The sequence below is a fragment of the Streptopelia decaocto genome, assembly GCF_964273445.1.
Source record: "Streptopelia decaocto genome assembly, chromosome: 2".
In the NCBI taxonomy this organism is placed as follows: Eukaryota; Metazoa; Chordata; class Aves; order Columbiformes; family Columbidae; genus Streptopelia; species Streptopelia decaocto.
Window position 1 is genome coordinate 129,201,535 of NC_138655.1, and position 17,077 is coordinate 129,218,611.

Here is a 17,077-nt window from a genome sequence, read left to right on the forward strand (position 1 = left end):
CTTGAATTTTTATTTAAAATAAACACATTCCTCTGTACACTTTTTTCTTTATATTTGCATTTTTTAATTGAAAGCTCAGAGTTCACAAACTCTTACCTTTTGGCATTAATAACAAAGATACTTAGCACTTGTAGTACTAATTGTCCTCAGTAGACTTTAATAGTGTTAATTGATTCCTACAACACATCTCTAAAGCATCAAGGTTTATTCTCATACTTTATGTTCGGAAACACAGTATTGGGCAGTTGGTGGCCCGTAGCCTAAGATGATGTTAGAAAGGGTTAACAATGATGTGCTAGCACTGCCTGCTGTTGTTCAGAATACTACATACCTCTTTTGATGTTTCAAGCTATCTTAATATGAAAGACCTTCTGTAAAGAAATAATTGCATAATGTGTAAAAGAAAGCTGTAGCTCTGTCTGCATTTATAAATACTGATGTTGTAAAGTATGCTGAAAAAGGTGTACTGGAATGGACTTAGAGACTGAAGCCTCTGAAGCTGATCAAGAAGAAATGTGACATTCTCATAACTCCTGGTCATTAGACTTTATAAGGTGTGTAAATGAGTTTCTGTGTATCATAGAAGAACTGAATCTTGTTGCCACAGTCATTAAAGTTAATGATATTTAAATTTTGAGCTAATAGGCCTGCTTATAAAGGAGAAGCACTAATCATTCTCAGAGGAAAATGCTGTTTCCTTTGTAACTTTTATCTTTTTAGAACAGGGGCGTCAAATTCATTTTCACCAGGGGCCACATCAGCCTGCTTTAGAAATTAAGTGATATACACAAGACATACAGGACAAATCCAGTGTATTATAGAAAAGCAAGTATCTGGAAAGGGGACCCTAGGTTTTTGTTTGAGTTTGGGTTTTTGTGGGGTTTGTTGTGGTTTTGTGTTGTGGTGGGGGTTTGTTGTTGTTGGTTTTTGTTTGTGTTTTTTGTTTGGTTAGTTGGTTGGTTTTGTTTGTTGGTTTGGGGTTTTTTTAGAAGGCAGATGATGCCAAAGTGTGAAAAGGAAAACACTGCATCAAAGAGGACAAACCAGGCTTATTGGATTATGCCACTCTTTAATGAACATCTAGTTTTCCTGAAAGAGATAAATGGTCTCTGCGTTGTGTTTGCTGTTCATACATAACCTATGATGTTTTTCTTCAGACTTTGGTAAAGATTATCCCTGGGTCACCAGCTCTTCCAATAGTCTTATTTGCTGTTGTACTTGAGACCCAAGGTGGTTGGGTTTGGGTTTGTTTCTCCATAGTTAAACCAACTGTGTTAGCTGGTTTAGTAAAATACATTGCTTGATGTCAACCTTGGTAGATTTATGCATCTCACAGCATTATGCAGCTTATCAGGTCATAAAGAGACAGTCTGATTCAAAGTTACTTGGATGCCTTCAATGATTTGACAGGAAAGTGATGTCTTTTTCTTGATGTACAGACAGTGCTGTCTTAAGATCTTGAATTACTACATGCTGACAGACCGACAGATACTTCCATGAGAAAGCATTGACTTCCAGAACTAACACTGTGACTATCAAAACTGATCTAGGAGAAAAAACAGTCTGTATCTCAGCAACGTTTTGGTAATAATGAGTGTAGTTATAAAAAGGAATAAGCCTTGGGGTGTCAGTAGAATATCTTTGTTTTAGTGAACAAAGCAAAGCTTTAAATAGTAACAGCAGAACAATTAAAGGCAACCAAGCTCATACCAAAGTTCTGATGGTGATGTTTCCACTCCTACCACCTCATGGACATTATCATTAACAGATGGGCCTCTCCACGGTTTTTAGTACAGGCTGTAAAATGATACCATGTGCTTGTTACTTCCCTTTCTGCAAATGATAATAAGCCTGAGCATTCTTTGTCTTTTCACTTTTAAGTTCTTTGCTGGATGAATGGCATTTCCAGTGGAAACAGACCCACTGTTTTATTAATTGAGCAACTCCATTAGCACTGCTGCAATGCAGCATGTGTGCTCCTAGTACAGGCTTTGGTCACAGCTCAGGAGCTCTGATTTTCTGATCTGTCCTCTTGACAGGGAGACTGTGGACTCCTCTGTCACTGGGTCACAAACCGGTTCCTGTGGTCCCCCAGCTTCTGGCTTCTCAGTTGTGTGTGTGCAAGGGTCTCGCAAGGAGCTGGAGGGGACATGTGGGTCCCCACTCAGTCTGGTGGCTCCTGCTGGAGAGCCCTGAGCTGTACTTAGAATCACAGAATCATTTCAGTTGGAAGAGACCCTCACGATCGAGTCCAACCATAACCTAACTCTGGCACTAAACCATGTCCATAAGAACCCTGAACCTTAGTCAAATCTTTTTCTGAAAGGGGGGGACAAGGAGAATTATTCATTATTTAGGACCTGACTGTGAGCTAGGTCAGTCTTGTTAGTTATGTTTCTCAACTGTGATTAAAAGTTGAGTGGAAAAGGTGGTTTGACAGCTAACTAATTACCATAATAATACAGACATTACTGCATGTATTTTCCTTATTGCTAGTCACCAAGATTTTTAACATATCTGTCTAGAATATATACGCAGCAAATTCTTTTCATAGAAGTGTCACTATTGCGGATCTCCTGGGGGGTAGAAATAATGTCAAGATTATGCATTTAAAGTTAATCATGTTGCATGCAGTATTACAATTGGTTTCTATGGATGTAAGTGAAAAGTGGTATTTTTATATAGACTCATATTTCAGGATACTAATTGACCTATTTCTAAATTTCTATAAAATTTTTATAATATAAGGACTGGATTATTTGCCTCAAAGGCTAGTAGAAGAGCAGATATATGCTTTGCTTCAGGAGTCCGAGTAGCCGTGATATGGAAGTGTGGTGCTCTTTGATGTCTTCCTTGGGATGTATTCTGCTGGAGTCTTTCTGTTTTTTTGGTTTGGATCTTTGTTTTCTGTACATTGGAACATGCAGGATTTTCCTTTATCATGAAATGAACATTATATATGAAATATAATCAGGTGTTAGATGGAGTATATTTGCCATTTTTCTACCTTTTTCTCTTTCCCACTCTGTGTAGCTCTTGATTAGGCAATTCAGAGAGTTTTGTTTGAACTAGATTTTCCTCTTTTGGGTCAGTGTGATTTAATTACTACAACAGCCTCCCTAAGGAGGTGGGCTAGATGGAAATAACTGTTTCTTTGCATCACAGACTACTTCAGAGAGTAGCATGTGTCTATGGCTAATGAAAGCATCTGCTCAGCAAAGGTTGTGATTTGGTCGATGTCTAGAGATGGTGCCGGTCTGATGGTAGGCAGTTCTGAAATACTTCCTGTTGTTCGAATGTTTGCTTTCAAAGAGAATTTAATAACTTAGTTGTTTTAAACCATTTTATGCTTGTTTCTGCAAGTTTTCTTCTGCAACACTACAGTATTTGTGCACTTTGCCCTTCAATAATATGAATCTTATGGTAAGTCAGGAACAGCTAATACCCTCCTCAGAAATACACATCCAGTAGTTATACATAGCATATCTGTAGTCTATAAATAATTCTTTCCTTTTTTCAGCCAGATAAGACACTAGGATAGATTAAAGCTGACAATTTGAAGTATAACAGAGAAATCCATGAAAGCGTTAGTTAGAAAAGGCTATTGTTTTGTTTATTCAGGTGGGCACGAGTGAATGTAACTCTGTCATTTAATAATAGCTACAGAGCAAATGTTTCAATACAGATTCTTTTTCAATTCAGTGACAGTCACTCAGTTTTGCTGGCAAGTCTGATTGGGATTGCTCAGTCCTGTGCTTGCTGTGTCCACATGACTCTCATCAGGCTTTCTGTTGTTCCCATTCTTCTATCCACAAAACCTTAATTGACTACAGTTATAGAATGAGATGTACGCTTCCAGTTTTGGTGCTCACAATCTCTCTTCAGTGTTCTTTCACTGCTGAATCAGCTCTGAAGCAGCTGCTAAGGCTTTCTTTTTCTTCCAGAGCGGTAATAAAAATAATTGCATAATGTTGCTTTTTTTTTTTTTTTTTAGTGCAGTTTTCAATTTTTTTCCGAATTTCTGCTTCTTTTGTGTGAGATACGGAAAAACTTGGATTTTGCTGTAATCTTATTGCTTTGAGAGTTGCAAGAGATTAATTGTGATACTGAGAAGCTGCTTTGAATTAGTGCAGTTTTAAAGGTTTGAGGACAATTTAGGATGGTACTTTTTTAAAAAAAAAATAGGTTTTCCTGTTGTATATAGCATCATGTTTGCATTAGCTTTAATTGATGTAGAATGATAAGGTTCTTAGTACCAGATGATAAGTAGAGATAAGTGCTGTTTATAAGTTTAGGCTGTAGTAGCTATAAATAACACTTGCCTACTGTGAAAAATGCAGTTGTGATTCGTGCTAAGATGTTTAATGTTTACAGGTATAACCAAATGAGGCATGGACTCTGAACTTGGAAAAGGGAAAGGTGGTTAAGTTCTATGTAAAAAGTTATGAAACTTGTTTAGGAAGTTATATTGATAGAGGGAACTAACATTTTAAGGGTTAAGCAACTATACAATAAGGGCCTACTAACAAGCTAAAATTTTAAACCACATAATTAATATCTAGTTTAGAGCTGTATGTAACTAATTGTGCTAAAAAAAGCAGGACTTCATTAAATGCCGAGGTAAGAAGTTTTACAGCACCAGCTGCAACCTTGAGGAGACAAGATGGCCAAGATTTACAGCAAAAAGGGGGCGCCAGTCTGGTTTCAGTCAGTTTGGTAGCTTGGGTTCCAGCCAGTTCCTCCTAATGAGCCAAAGGTAAAAAGTTCACTGTGACGAAGCTGAAGGAGCCTTCATCCAAAGACCCCTAAAGACCCTTCCTCAAATTCACCAAGTGACATTGCACAGGCGCAACAGGGGAGGGCCAAGGAGGGGAATATGTAAATGGTTATCTGAGACTCATTTTAATAAAAAGCGGGAAAGGTCATGAATATGTATAGGCATTTCTGGGGTCATTATGAATATGTAATACCTTACTGTATTTAAGCACACTTCTTATTGTTAAAAGTGTGTGTGTTGGGCAGAGTGAATCCCCCACGCACCCAGCGCTGTTTTGCTTATGCTCTAATGAGCACATGTTTAAAGAATACAATTAAGGAATTGGATTAAACATTGTTTATCCATAGAAAAAGCGTAAGTTATTTATTTTGCTACTCATGTATTCTTAATTCTTTAAAATGCACCTGGTGAGGTCATTTGCAAAAGTACTCTCTTGGCCTACTTTTGCTGCTGTTGACTTGATAATGAACAATTAGGCCAATACTTAGCACCTGTGAAGATTTCCTGCCCTAAATTTATTTGGATTAGCCTCAGTCTCATACCTTTGATTGGTCTTTTTGGAATACACAGAGTAAGTGGTGCTGTGTGCTCTGGAGAAAAGGTGACCACAAACACAGTGTGGCTTGGGGAGAAGCAAAATGTATTGCACCTGGATAATAATGGCCTCAAAACATTAATTTTAGCTGCAATCTTAGCTTAGTTAGCATAATACTGATCTTAATGTCTGCTTTACAGTTGTAATTGGGCTTGTACCTGGTAGCCTTAAGTTCCACCAGTAATGTAAAACACCAGTTGCCCTAGAGAGGCCCAGTCACTGCTGCTGGCAGCCAGAATATGAGAGTCAGTTTGGGATGTGAGATCAGTGTTTTTGCACCTTTCAGGAAGAATAAATGGGTTATTGTTGAAGGGCAACCAGTTTTCTTTTTTTTTTCTCTCTCTCTTTTTTTTCCCTTCCCCTGAACTTGAAGAGATTTTTTTTTTTTAAAAAGGCACAAAGTAGCTGCTGGAGCATGCACCAGTTTTCACAGATAAGCTGGGGCCGTGTTAATTATTCATATGCACTTGCACATTCAAATCTGGAAATCTCAAGGTAGTAGGTTAAATTACTGGAAAACACACATAAAATAATAAAACAATTTGAAGAGCGGGCACACTTCACTCCTGACTTCTTCAGGGCTGGTACTAAAAGCTTTTTCTTCAGCCCATGTAGTAGATAATTTGAAGGAATAAAAGGAAATTCCAAAGCCCCATTTTGGAAGCAGACTGACAAAATACTTGAGGTGCTCTCTGTCAGATTTACCCCACCTGTCACCTGCTCCTCATTTAAGCACCTCTGGTTAGGTGGCTGAGTCACCTTCAGCTTACTTGAACTCTGGAGAAGTGCCCGTCTCTCTTTCTGATTTGAGAAAGACAAATGACGTTGCCCCGGGAGATCTTAAATACTTAGGTGGTGTAAGTCTGTGTCTATTTGATGTCAGTGTAAGCAAGTGGAGCAGTGCAGTAAAAGTGAACCTTTGTAGGGAATCAGTTAAAGGTGAGGACCCAACATCCACACCAGGACGGGACTAGTCAGGACTAGCTCTAGTCTGGTCCCGTGGACTCAACGCTATGAGCACTGGATGTGCTCCCAGAGCACAGTTCATCCAAAAGGAATTTGCTTTCCGTGTTTCAAGACTGTCCTGCAGTGCAAACCTAAATGTTGCAAGACTAGGGGCACCAGGAGATTCGCAGCAGAAGTTCCCTTCTGCTCTGTCCTAAAATACTAATACAGCCACACCTTAACTTCCTTTAGACTCCACACCACAAATGTGATGATAGAAATACTCTTCTGATTATATGGATTGTTTTTGTGTTAAAGTCCATGAGACCTCATTTTTTTTTCCACTTACCTGATGCTTCCAGTACATCACAACCCCTGTGTTATGTGTTCAAACAGGCAAAGGGCATTGTATAACTTGCATACAGTGTGTCCTGGAGATACACCCTCAAGGTACCGATGACAACTTTCAGTGCATTTTACTGCAAGTTAGAGCCTGTTTCTTGCCATACGCTCTGCCACGCTTTTCCAAAAAGTCAGATAGTCACCAATGAAAGCCAAGTGATAAAGTGGTCATTTTGGATGTGGAGCAGTGAAGAGGACAGACGGTTATCTGAGCAAGCAGTGTGCCAAAAAAGTAAAGCACTTGCTGCATGGTACGTGCAAGAGGGTATCCGAACGATGAGTTTGCAGGAAGTGTGTTTCCATTCCTGTGGTGAATATTTGACCTCTGCTTCTTAACAGAGATGTTATCATTAAACTCTTTTACTAAATGCAGCTTGAAACTAAGCAAGAAAGTTATAGTTTATGCTTACTCTACAGTTTAAAACCTGCATAAATTGAGAGAAATCTAAACCTGTTAAAAGTGCTAGTTCTTAATGAAATGCCACACAAATTTATCTTTTAGATAGGAAGTGACTATACCTTCACCTAAACTCACTATTCCTAATCTCAGTAGTAATTTCATTGTAAATCTCATTATGGTAACTGAGTATTTCTAACTAGATAAGGTAAATGCTGTGAAGAAGGACCTTGTTGCAGGTGAAAAGAGGGCATGTTGGTTGAAATGTTACAGCAAACTATATTGCCAAAGAGGCAGTGTAGGTTGGAAAAGTTTTTTGTTTGGAATTTGGGTGCTTCAGACTATCTGAATAGGGAGACAAGTTTTCTGCAGCGTACTGTTTTCTTCATTTTAAGTCTAACACCTGGGGTTTGTTGGTTCGTTGGGTGTTTTTTGTGTTTTGTTTTTTTTAAGAGAAATTAATTCTGAAAATACATAAAGTGCTTTACTAGAGATCTTAAAATGCTGCTTCTGTCAGAATAGGTTTCTGAGCCTCTTCAAGAAAAGATGTATGGTAAACTTCAGTAACCAGTGAGCCCAGTTCAGGACTGTTCTGACACTGCAAGCAAGAGGACTGTGAAATAGTTGCCTCCCTGTTTCAGCAAGGAAATTTCTCTGTGTGGAAACTTCCTTATCTTCCTCAGTGGTGGTTTTTACACTTTTCCTAATGTGCAAACCCCTTGCCTAAGACAAAATCTGAAGTGATACGCAATTCACAAAGCTGCTCTGCTACTCCAGGTTTTGGAGAGCATCACCCTTGTGTTATGTCCTCTGGTTTTCAAAAAAAATATGCAGTTACCATGACAACTCCTGCCCACACTAGAAATCCATTATTGGGAGTCTCTGGCTTGGCTTTTATTTGCACATGCTGCAAACAGCACTGTTATTAAACAGACTGTTAATTAATCTTCCAGTCACTGACTGAGACAACTGATGTGACAATAGTTAAAACTTTCTGATTCTAGCTAAGAGCGGTCATGCAAAGTGAGCTGAGTTTGCAAGCTCACTGCTTTTATGTATTGCTTGTTTATATAGAGAGATTTATTATTTTTTCCTTACAAGCTGAAACCATGCTTACTTGATTAATTTATCAAGAAACTGGGAAAAAGAGGGTTTTTTTTTTGATTACTCACCATCTTTTTTGGGAGGTATTTTCTTAGATGCTTTCTTCACATTTTGAGGATGTTTTGTTCCATTTTATATAGATATTTATTGTACTTTGTGTGTCTTTATTATTTTTTAAAGAATTTAAATATTCTAAAAGATGCTTGATACTCTACTTTGTCCTCTGAATAAATAGTGATGATTGAAGCATGTGTTTAGGATCCAAAATTCATGTTGTTCCCGTTTGAGACTTGATTGCTAGATGTATTTCTAATACTGTACAGTAGTGCGGTCAGCTTGTATTACTGAAGGCTTTATTATGATTCATGCTACAGAATGACAGGAAGAGACAGTATCTGAGAACTTGACTTTTTGTTTTTCTTTTCCCTTTTAGGAATTTCCCTGGGATGCAGATCATGCCACTGGACTGCATTTGGGTGAAGGATGAGTTCTGCGTTTCTCTCAGGAGTCTTCCAAAACGTTTTCTTAATTACCTTTTAATGGTGTTCTAAGTGAGCTTATGTGAAACAAATGGTATTGCATCATGAGTGAAGAAAAAAGCCTTGGTGCATCCCAGAAAATGTTGTCTCCTTCAAGAAGTACTAGCAGCTGTTCCTCCAAGCAGGGAAGTCGACAGGTAGTACAAACTTTTTTAACCAAACTGAAAGCATTACTAAGTCTGGCTGTTACTTTTGCTCTTGAATATCAGCAAAACTCTTAAACTCTCTTTTCCTGTTGCTTGTTTATTTCATCACTTCTTTGTTTTCTTTACTCTCTTTTTGTAGTTGGTAGCTCTGTCTTATTTTGTGGTGCATTAAACACATTACCAAAGAGCAGGCACTTGCACAACTGGAATGCCAACAGTGACTTTGAATTTCTGCCCTGTTGTATGTGTGGTGTCTTTATAGTGAAATATTGCTGGTGTAAAGGCTTGGTCTCAGTGATTTGATCCTGAAATCCCAAATCTTCCATTTAGGATACCACTTTTGTGGTAGGATATTGCGTACCTGCTCTGCTTATCTCGGGTTTCCAGGCAAAGGTGTGCCCGTGTGTCTGAAAGAGAAGGCATTTTTCTGAAACTTGAACTAGGGCCTCTTTGACAATGAAAAAGTGCCTGTGAATGCCTGTGTGTGCTGGTTGTTGCTGTAGAACTCTAGTTAAGAAAATAAGTATTTGTGTAATGTGGTGCATCTGGGTGACTAATGCAAAGCATGCTTTGTTTTCTGCAGAGCTGCTGCTGTACTTTAAACCTCACAGTTTTAAAAGACATTTTTACGAGTGTTTGCACCAGACTGCTGAAGACAGCTTTTGTTGGTGGGCAAGAAACATTGACCTGCAGCCACACTGAGAATTAAGCTTAAACACACTCAATCCATGCTTGCTAAATTGTGAGCAATGTGCTTGACATAAATTTTTTTTTTTGTACAGCTCCTGGCTTAGTGGAGCTCTTGAAGCTGGCTCAGGTTGAAGTATTAATTGGAATTGAGCATCCAAATCCCCCTAAAGCTTTGGAGACCTCAGCTGTGTTTTGAAATAGCACCTGCTTTTCTGAGACTTCTGGCTCTCTACATAAAATTGGCAAGGCAGACAAATCTCTGAACAATTTATGCCTTTTAAAGTGCTCTGCTTATAAGGAATGCTGTGCATGTCTAGTATACTGAGCAAAGAAATACTTGCTTTTGGCATGTCTTTTTTTGTATCCTCAGTATGAGATTACCTTTAAAAAGTGTAATTTGAAACATTTGGTATTGTCTGTTTCAACAGTTTGTGTCTACTAAGTGTAATAATGTAGTATTTTAGTAACAAGATTTGCATGAGCATGACTAAATCCACTGATGTGTTAAGCAGCCTGTATAAGGAACCAGATTTATGCAGAAACAATTTCTGCAAGAACCTCACTTATTGCCATTTAACATGATAAAATCTGTTGGCTAGCTCAGGTTTTTGATGCTATTATAGTGGGTTCCATTCCTTGTCCATTGTGTCCTCACCTGCTCTCTTTGGAGAAAATGAATAGTTCAGTAAGGTTTAATGTTATCTTGTCAGTCCTGAATTTTTTTAGTCTCTGATCCTTGTACAAAAATGTGAAGTGTACCTGGTCAAGGTGAGAGCTGCACCTCGGTGTTTTGCTTGTATTCCTGGTACATCCATGATCATGCATTATAGCCAGGCAGATGGTAAATTGCCTCTCATACACCTGTCAGATCAAGCTAAATGGAGGTATAAAGTAGGTTGTTTCCTCATGTGTATCGAAGAGTGATACAGTTGATATTTCTTTGTGATATTATAACATGGGACATCATGATAAGTATCCCCACTTTGATCAGTGTTTCAATGTTAATCTTTTCATTGTCAGTCATTGCAATACCAACAGTATACTTTTGCATCTAGGGAACATACATTGGTTGACTGGCAGTCCATGTTTTCAGGGGCTGGTAATGGCAGAGGCAAGACTACGGAATTGAGGAGTTTGTGTGACTTGTTATGTGCTGGGAAATGATCACTAAGCAGGGCTAGAAGCTCTGCTTGCTTACATAGTCTGAAAATTTGCAAACATGTTTTTCAGAAATTATGTGTGCTTTTTAAGGTTCAACTGGTCTATTATTTTTATTTTTAAATAGGAACTTCTAATATTTGTAAGGAATACTTTAATACTTTATTTCCTTCTTTACCAAGTGCAATAACTTCCTAGCTTATCCTGTAACTTGTTTTGCATCTGCTAAAGTGATCTAGATGTCTTCCTTCAAATTAGTAAAATTTAGAAAGATAGAAAAATTCTAAATTACAGTTTCTTTCATCATGGTCAGTGTTTATGTGCATGGCTGCATATTGCTGTCCATTAATTCCCTGGTGTTTTTCACGTGGCTGGTTTTTCACACTGAAGTTGTCTTGTAGTTTACAGAACAAACTGTTTTGCTCGGGAAAACAAAGATTTAAATATCCCGTGCAGTATACACTCTGGATATTTACTTAAAAATAACATGTGTGTGGTTTTCCCTTGATTTTTTAAAAAATTTATTTGTTAATTCCAGTTTGTGACAATAGCATGTTTCAGTGGATGTTTTGTTAGACATACACTTCCATGCTGCATGTGGAAAGAGGGACGCTTAGGTCTAGCAGAGGCAGTATTCTACGAGACTTACTGGCCTGGACGCAGCAGTGCTTTGAGTGAGAATGGGTATCTTCTCCCTGTTCCTGCTCCCCAAAAGGCTCTGGGCTTGCAGATTATAAAGATCTTTACCTTGCTAGATAGGACCTCTCTTTAGTTGTGTAAACCTCATAGTATAGTATATATTTTAAAATCTAAATTGTTGGTCTGGGCAGTGAGGAGGTTGAGATTTCTTGTGTCCTGTCCCTTTGCTTCCCCCTTCCCATGCAGGATTTGTTGTCACACTTGATTGAGTAGTTTTGTTTATTTTGTTAATTGCTTCTTTTCTCACTCAGCCTCCTGTATTGGTAAATTGCAGCCTCACAGTCCATCCCTGCTAATACCCACCTGCTCAGGGCTGACAAAACTGGGCATGAGTGATACCGCTGTCTGAGACTTACTTAATTTGTTGTTTTCCATCTGTGTGTTAGTTTAAATGACAGCACTTTAGGTGCTCTATTAAGTCAACAGCAACAATCTAAAGTTCTATAAATCTGTTAAAGAAATCCCCTAATTTAAAAAGTACCACAGACATTTTTTAATTTTTTTTTTTTTTTTTTTGCAAATCCCTAGTAGAAAAGTAATACTGTTACTAATACTTTCTTATGAATAGTGCTGTGAAAGTTTAAATCATTTTGCCATATGCTGTGCAGATTGAGGAGTGTAGTGCTATGACTTTGATATTCTTTCCTTCATCTTCCAGCTCCACAGATCCACAGAGGGCTTCTTGTTCCTCCTTCAAACACTTGTGCCTCTCTCAGGGACCTTCAGAGCTGGGCTTGCTGCTTGCAGGTTAACAACAGATCTGCCTGACAGGTCTGTTTCTCTGTGTTGCTGATGTGACACAGCAGTTTTTTAATCTGATAAAGTAGGAAGAAATTCTGAGACATGCAAGGGAAGGGACCTGGACAGCTCATTTGTTTTTCTCCCTAAAATAGTGAGATCTGAGTTTTGAGTCTCTCTGATTTCCTAAGCACAGACTGTGTTGCAGGTACACACTGGCACCAGATAAGAAGCAGCTACCCTAGACTGGGCTATGGAACCCCCATAGTACAAAGTACAAGTACACGTGTCAGCGGTGTAGAGTATAAGTAAAGTCCCGTGATGCAGAAGACAGGCCACTGTGCCAAAAATGAACTGACTTAAGCAGAGGTGCAGACTTGGAGGGGCCTGCTCCTTCCTTTGCTAAACTTGGTGCCCTTTTTCCACCAGATCAAGTGTGACAGCTTTCCAGCTTCACCTTGAAGGCCCATAGCAGGTTGGAGGCTACTGCCACATCCCACATCTGCTTTTCTACTTCAGTCATTGAATGGGATCTCTTACACAAACCCATAATTCAAACTGTGTTTTGTGAGGAAGGAAAACTGGTATTGATCTTCTTCAAATTTAAATTGACCTGTAAGCAGAAGAAGATATATTCTAGTAGTTATTTTTAAGTCTAATTTGTTAACTAACTTTTAAAATAGATTCAGTAAGGAAAAGCTCTATGTCAGGAGAACTGCTTAAAAAAGCTTGTGTTCTAAAAAAGAAAATTAAATCATTTCTGCCAGTTTTATGAACCGTAACGAATGCTGTAGTTGCAGCTGATGCCAACCCTTATCCTTCACAAAGCGGGCTTCTATTTTTGGCACTTTAAAATATTCGGTACAACTGACTGCATTTTACACTGGAGAAAGTCTGGCACTGTCATCTGTTTCGTTCAGGAAGCTGCAAGTGCAAGCATTGGTCTGAGAGCTGTTCAAACTCATTACTTCATCCTTTCTCCTGAAATAATTTGCTTTGAGGAGCTGTATAGTACAGAATATTGCAAAAAATGAGGAGTTATTTGTTTTATTAAATAAAGAAAAGGACTACTGTTACCTAGTGATAGACTTACCTCTGAAGACCAAAGTATATGTTTTTTGTTTTGTTTTGTTTCTCAGCCACAGAGCAGGTATAGCCAAGTAGCAACTACTGCAGGATGAATTTCCAGTGCTTCAAGGGGCACCTCTGGGCCTGAGAAAAGTAAAGAGTATGTTCCTCCCTCAGCCTCGAGTGAAACTTCTGCCTGGGCAGCAAATGCAGTGTTGATCATTTTGTGCAGATATTGGCCCCTAATGATAAAAAAATCTTTTGTAGTGTCATAACCTTGACACTACCAATCTGGACATCAGGCTTATGCTGGAATTGTTAATGCCATTCAGCTGGGAGTTTGTTGTGCGTTTTTTTTTCCTTTTTTTTTGGGTGGGGAGGTGGTGGTGGTGGTGTTTGGTTTGGTTGGTTTGTTTAATTTTTTAGCACTGTGGTTTGAGGTACCTCTTCCAGTTCCCTGTTGCGGGATAACAACCAGCAAAATAGAGCACAACCTGAATTATTCCAGTAGCTTTTAGGAAATCCTATGTCTCCAATTTGTTCCTCTGCTGTTTCAGACAGATGAGAGCAGTTGATAACCAACCAGCCTGATTAATTTGCCTTCATTTTAGAGAGTAAGCAGTTTTCTTTCGCTTCTGCAGCTGCTCCCAGCAACAGCCAACTGACGCTTTTTCCTCATTAAATGAGATGTCAGATCTCTTGCTGAACAAAATACCGATCAAGACCCTGTAGGGTTTGGATCAAGAGTGAATGGATCCAAATGAGTTGCAACAGCAGTGTGTTGAAAAATGTGTGAGTTTGGGAGTTCAGTTGGGAAAGGCTGGACTCTTTTTGAGAGATACATGTGGAAGGGGACCAAATGCTGTTACTGCACTGTTGTACCATGCATATATCCAGCAGATCCCCAAAATGTTAATTCTCTGAGCTATTCCTTGCCTTTCCTTGGGCAACTTAGTTGATTGAATAGTCTTGTTCTTTTAAAAGGATTAATTTCTAATCCAACTAAAGCTACGTTTACATAAAGTTTGCAGTTGAAGTGTGAGGTTCCCAGGGCAGAAATGTGGGTAAGAGACTTGCCTTCAGCTGAGACTTGGCAGGACATTGGGCCTGCTTGATGGGAAGAAGTGCTCTCACTTGCTTTTCTTCCTGCTTTCACACTTTTTAATGGTGGAGGCACTTTCTTGGCCACGTCACTGACCTGAAGAACAGTGAGAAATGTGGTTCTCCTGCAGAAACATGGGAGACACCTGGTGCCTGACTGCAGGAGTGGCCCAGACAAAATTTTAGTTGGAATGCAGGCCAGAATATAGTCCGTATTTTAAAGTTTTACCAAAACTATTTGACACCATGTCTATTCCAGATGGGTGCAAGTGGCTGAGTAATTTCTCAGCTGCTTCCTTCTGTTTACCTCTGCAAGCAGACCACTCTTATCAATCTTCAGTTGTTCAAGCTTAACCAGAGTTTCTGAGAACTTGATCCAAAGTTCTTCGCTAGGTGTAACACTGGAATATTGAAAAGTACCTGCTATTCACTAGTCTTAACTGCTGTCCAGTTAATTCTCAGTGGAAGAATTATGTGTTTGGGTACTGTAGTTTAATATATTTCAGCTGAGGCAATTACTGAAGCTTGCTCAGTAATCAGGCAAAACAGCTTTTAAGCTCTTCTGGCTGATTTAAAGAAGAAAGAAACAAAACCATAAACACAGCATTTTTCTCAATCTTGCAGATTGTCCTGGTAGTCCTTAATTAGAATTATCTTTCACTACTTCTATCAGGTTTCTCACTTTGTGAACCATTTACCTTTTTCCAAGTCTCCAATTTGAAACTGGCTAATGTCAAGATTAATTTTTATATTGGCTAATTTAGTAGATAATATTTTCTGAGAAAATGAGATTTCATCCACATGTGGACATTTAAGCAGCAATAAGTTCAGCTCGTACAAGTAATTGTAGCTTTATACTATATTTAATGATCTTTAAAGAGGCTGCTCTATGTCATCATAACGGTCCCAATCCTTCTTATCATATAAGGCTTCATCAGTAACCTTTAACAGGAAAAAGTAATCCAAGCCCACTACGGAAAGCACTTAGTGTCACAAAACTTAGATTTATGGCACAAGAGGTGGTGGAACGTCATTTTTCGTTGGCTTTCAAGGTTTTGGACTGGAATGTTCTGTCAAAAAAAAAAAAGGAGAGGGGAAAAGTCCTTAATATTGGAGGCTTAGAGCCTTTGTACTTGAGTCAAACTGCAGCTGGTGAGCTCTACCTGCTGTGCCTGGTGTTAGGCTGACATACTGGACACAGCCCAGGAGGCTTTCTTCTCTTCCTTCAGCCCAATAAAATAGTGGTATCCATGAGTAGCTTCTCTGTTCCCTCATCTCATATTATAGTAATTTACCCCAAAGCAGGACAGGATTCATGTTTATTGAGAATTTTAAGTAAGTCCCAAAGTAGTAAAAATACAAAGAATATGGAGTGTAACTTACGGTTTTCAACAGGAAAAACATGATTTCCTGATAATTGTTTCAAAATAATGGTATCTAATGCGCTGTCAACACACCTTCAAAACTGGAGGGAATAAAGAAGCTATTTGTTACAAAACTGACAAGGATAAAATCCCAACATGTAGAGACAAAAAAAAATTGTGCCATGATAACAATTTTAGGTAGAATAACTGCAGTTTTAACTTACCTTCAGGTAGTAGAACACCATTGCATGGCCTGTAGGGTGTTGAATGACAGGAGCTGCTCAGCACCACATTTCTGCTGCTTGCAGCCTGTTGTGTAGTGCTGGCAGGGAAGCAGAGCAGCCTTCCAGTTTGTTCCATGAAGTGCAATGCAAGAAAAATAATAACAAAACAGTGGAGTGCTGCCAGGAATGTGGTAGAAAGGAGATCAGATTCCTTAGGCTGTTTAGTGAATGTCTGTTCAAAGATGGTTTACTGTTAGGCCTTGTTACTCAAGTAATCAGCATATTACCTACTGTAGTTTGTTGGGGTTTTTTTGTTTTGTTTTGTTTTGGTTTTTTTCCTAGGTTTCTAGGGGTGAATTTTAAGGATTCTGGAGATAGATAAATGTGGTGGGTTGAGCCTGGCTGGACACCAGGTGCCCACCAAAGCTCCTCTATCATTCCCTTTCATCAGCTGGACAGGGAAGAGAAAATAAAATGAAAGGCTTGGGGTTGAGATAAGGACAGGTAGAGATCACTCCTACTCAGAGTAAGATAATGAGAAATAAAACCAAATCTTAAAACACCTTTCACCCACACCTCCCTTCTTTCCAGGCTTAACTTTATTCCTGAATTCTCTACCTACTCCCACCCCCACAGTGGTGTAGGGGGACAGGGAATGGGGGTTGTGGTCAGTTCACCCCACATTTTCTCTGCCACTCCTTCCTCCTCACATTCCTCCCGTGTTCCAGCGTGGAGTCCCTTCAATGGGAGACAGTCCTCCATGAACTCCAACATGAGTCCTTCCCACAGGCTGCGGTTCTTCATGAACTGCTGCAGTCCGGGTCTCCCATAGAGTCACAAGTCCCGCCAGCAAACCTGCTCCAGCCTGGGCTCCTCTCTCCATGGGTGTGCACATCCTGCCAGGAACCTGCTCCAGCTTGGGCTTCACATGGGGTCACAGCCTCCTTCGGGCATCACCTGCTCCAGTGTGGGGTCCTCCATTACAGGTGGATTTCTGCTCCACCGTGGACATCCATGGGCTGCAGAGGACAGCTCAGCCAGGCTCACCATGGGCTGCAGGGGAACCTCTGCTGCAGCACCCGAAGCACCTCCTGCCCTCCTCCTTCCCTGATCTGGGTGTCTGCAGAGCT

At 39.5% G+C, this 17,077-nt stretch overlaps 1 protein-coding gene across 7 annotated transcripts in view; it reads left to right on the top strand.

Moving 5' to 3' along the window:
- OSBPL3 (oxysterol binding protein like 3) overlaps positions 1 to 17,077 on the top strand; it is a 90,011-nt gene that overhangs the window by 34,969 nt on the left and 37,965 nt on the right. For all 7 annotated transcript variants that reach the window (XM_082047001.1, XM_082046999.1, XM_082047004.1 and 4 more), the window contains one exon: positions 8,654 to 8,896. In XM_082047001.1, the coding sequence (XP_081903127.1) occupies positions 8,804 to 8,896 (93 nt within the window). In that variant the 5' untranslated portion in view covers positions 8,654 to 8,803. The remainder of the gene's footprint in view (positions 1 to 8,653; positions 8,897 to 17,077) is intronic.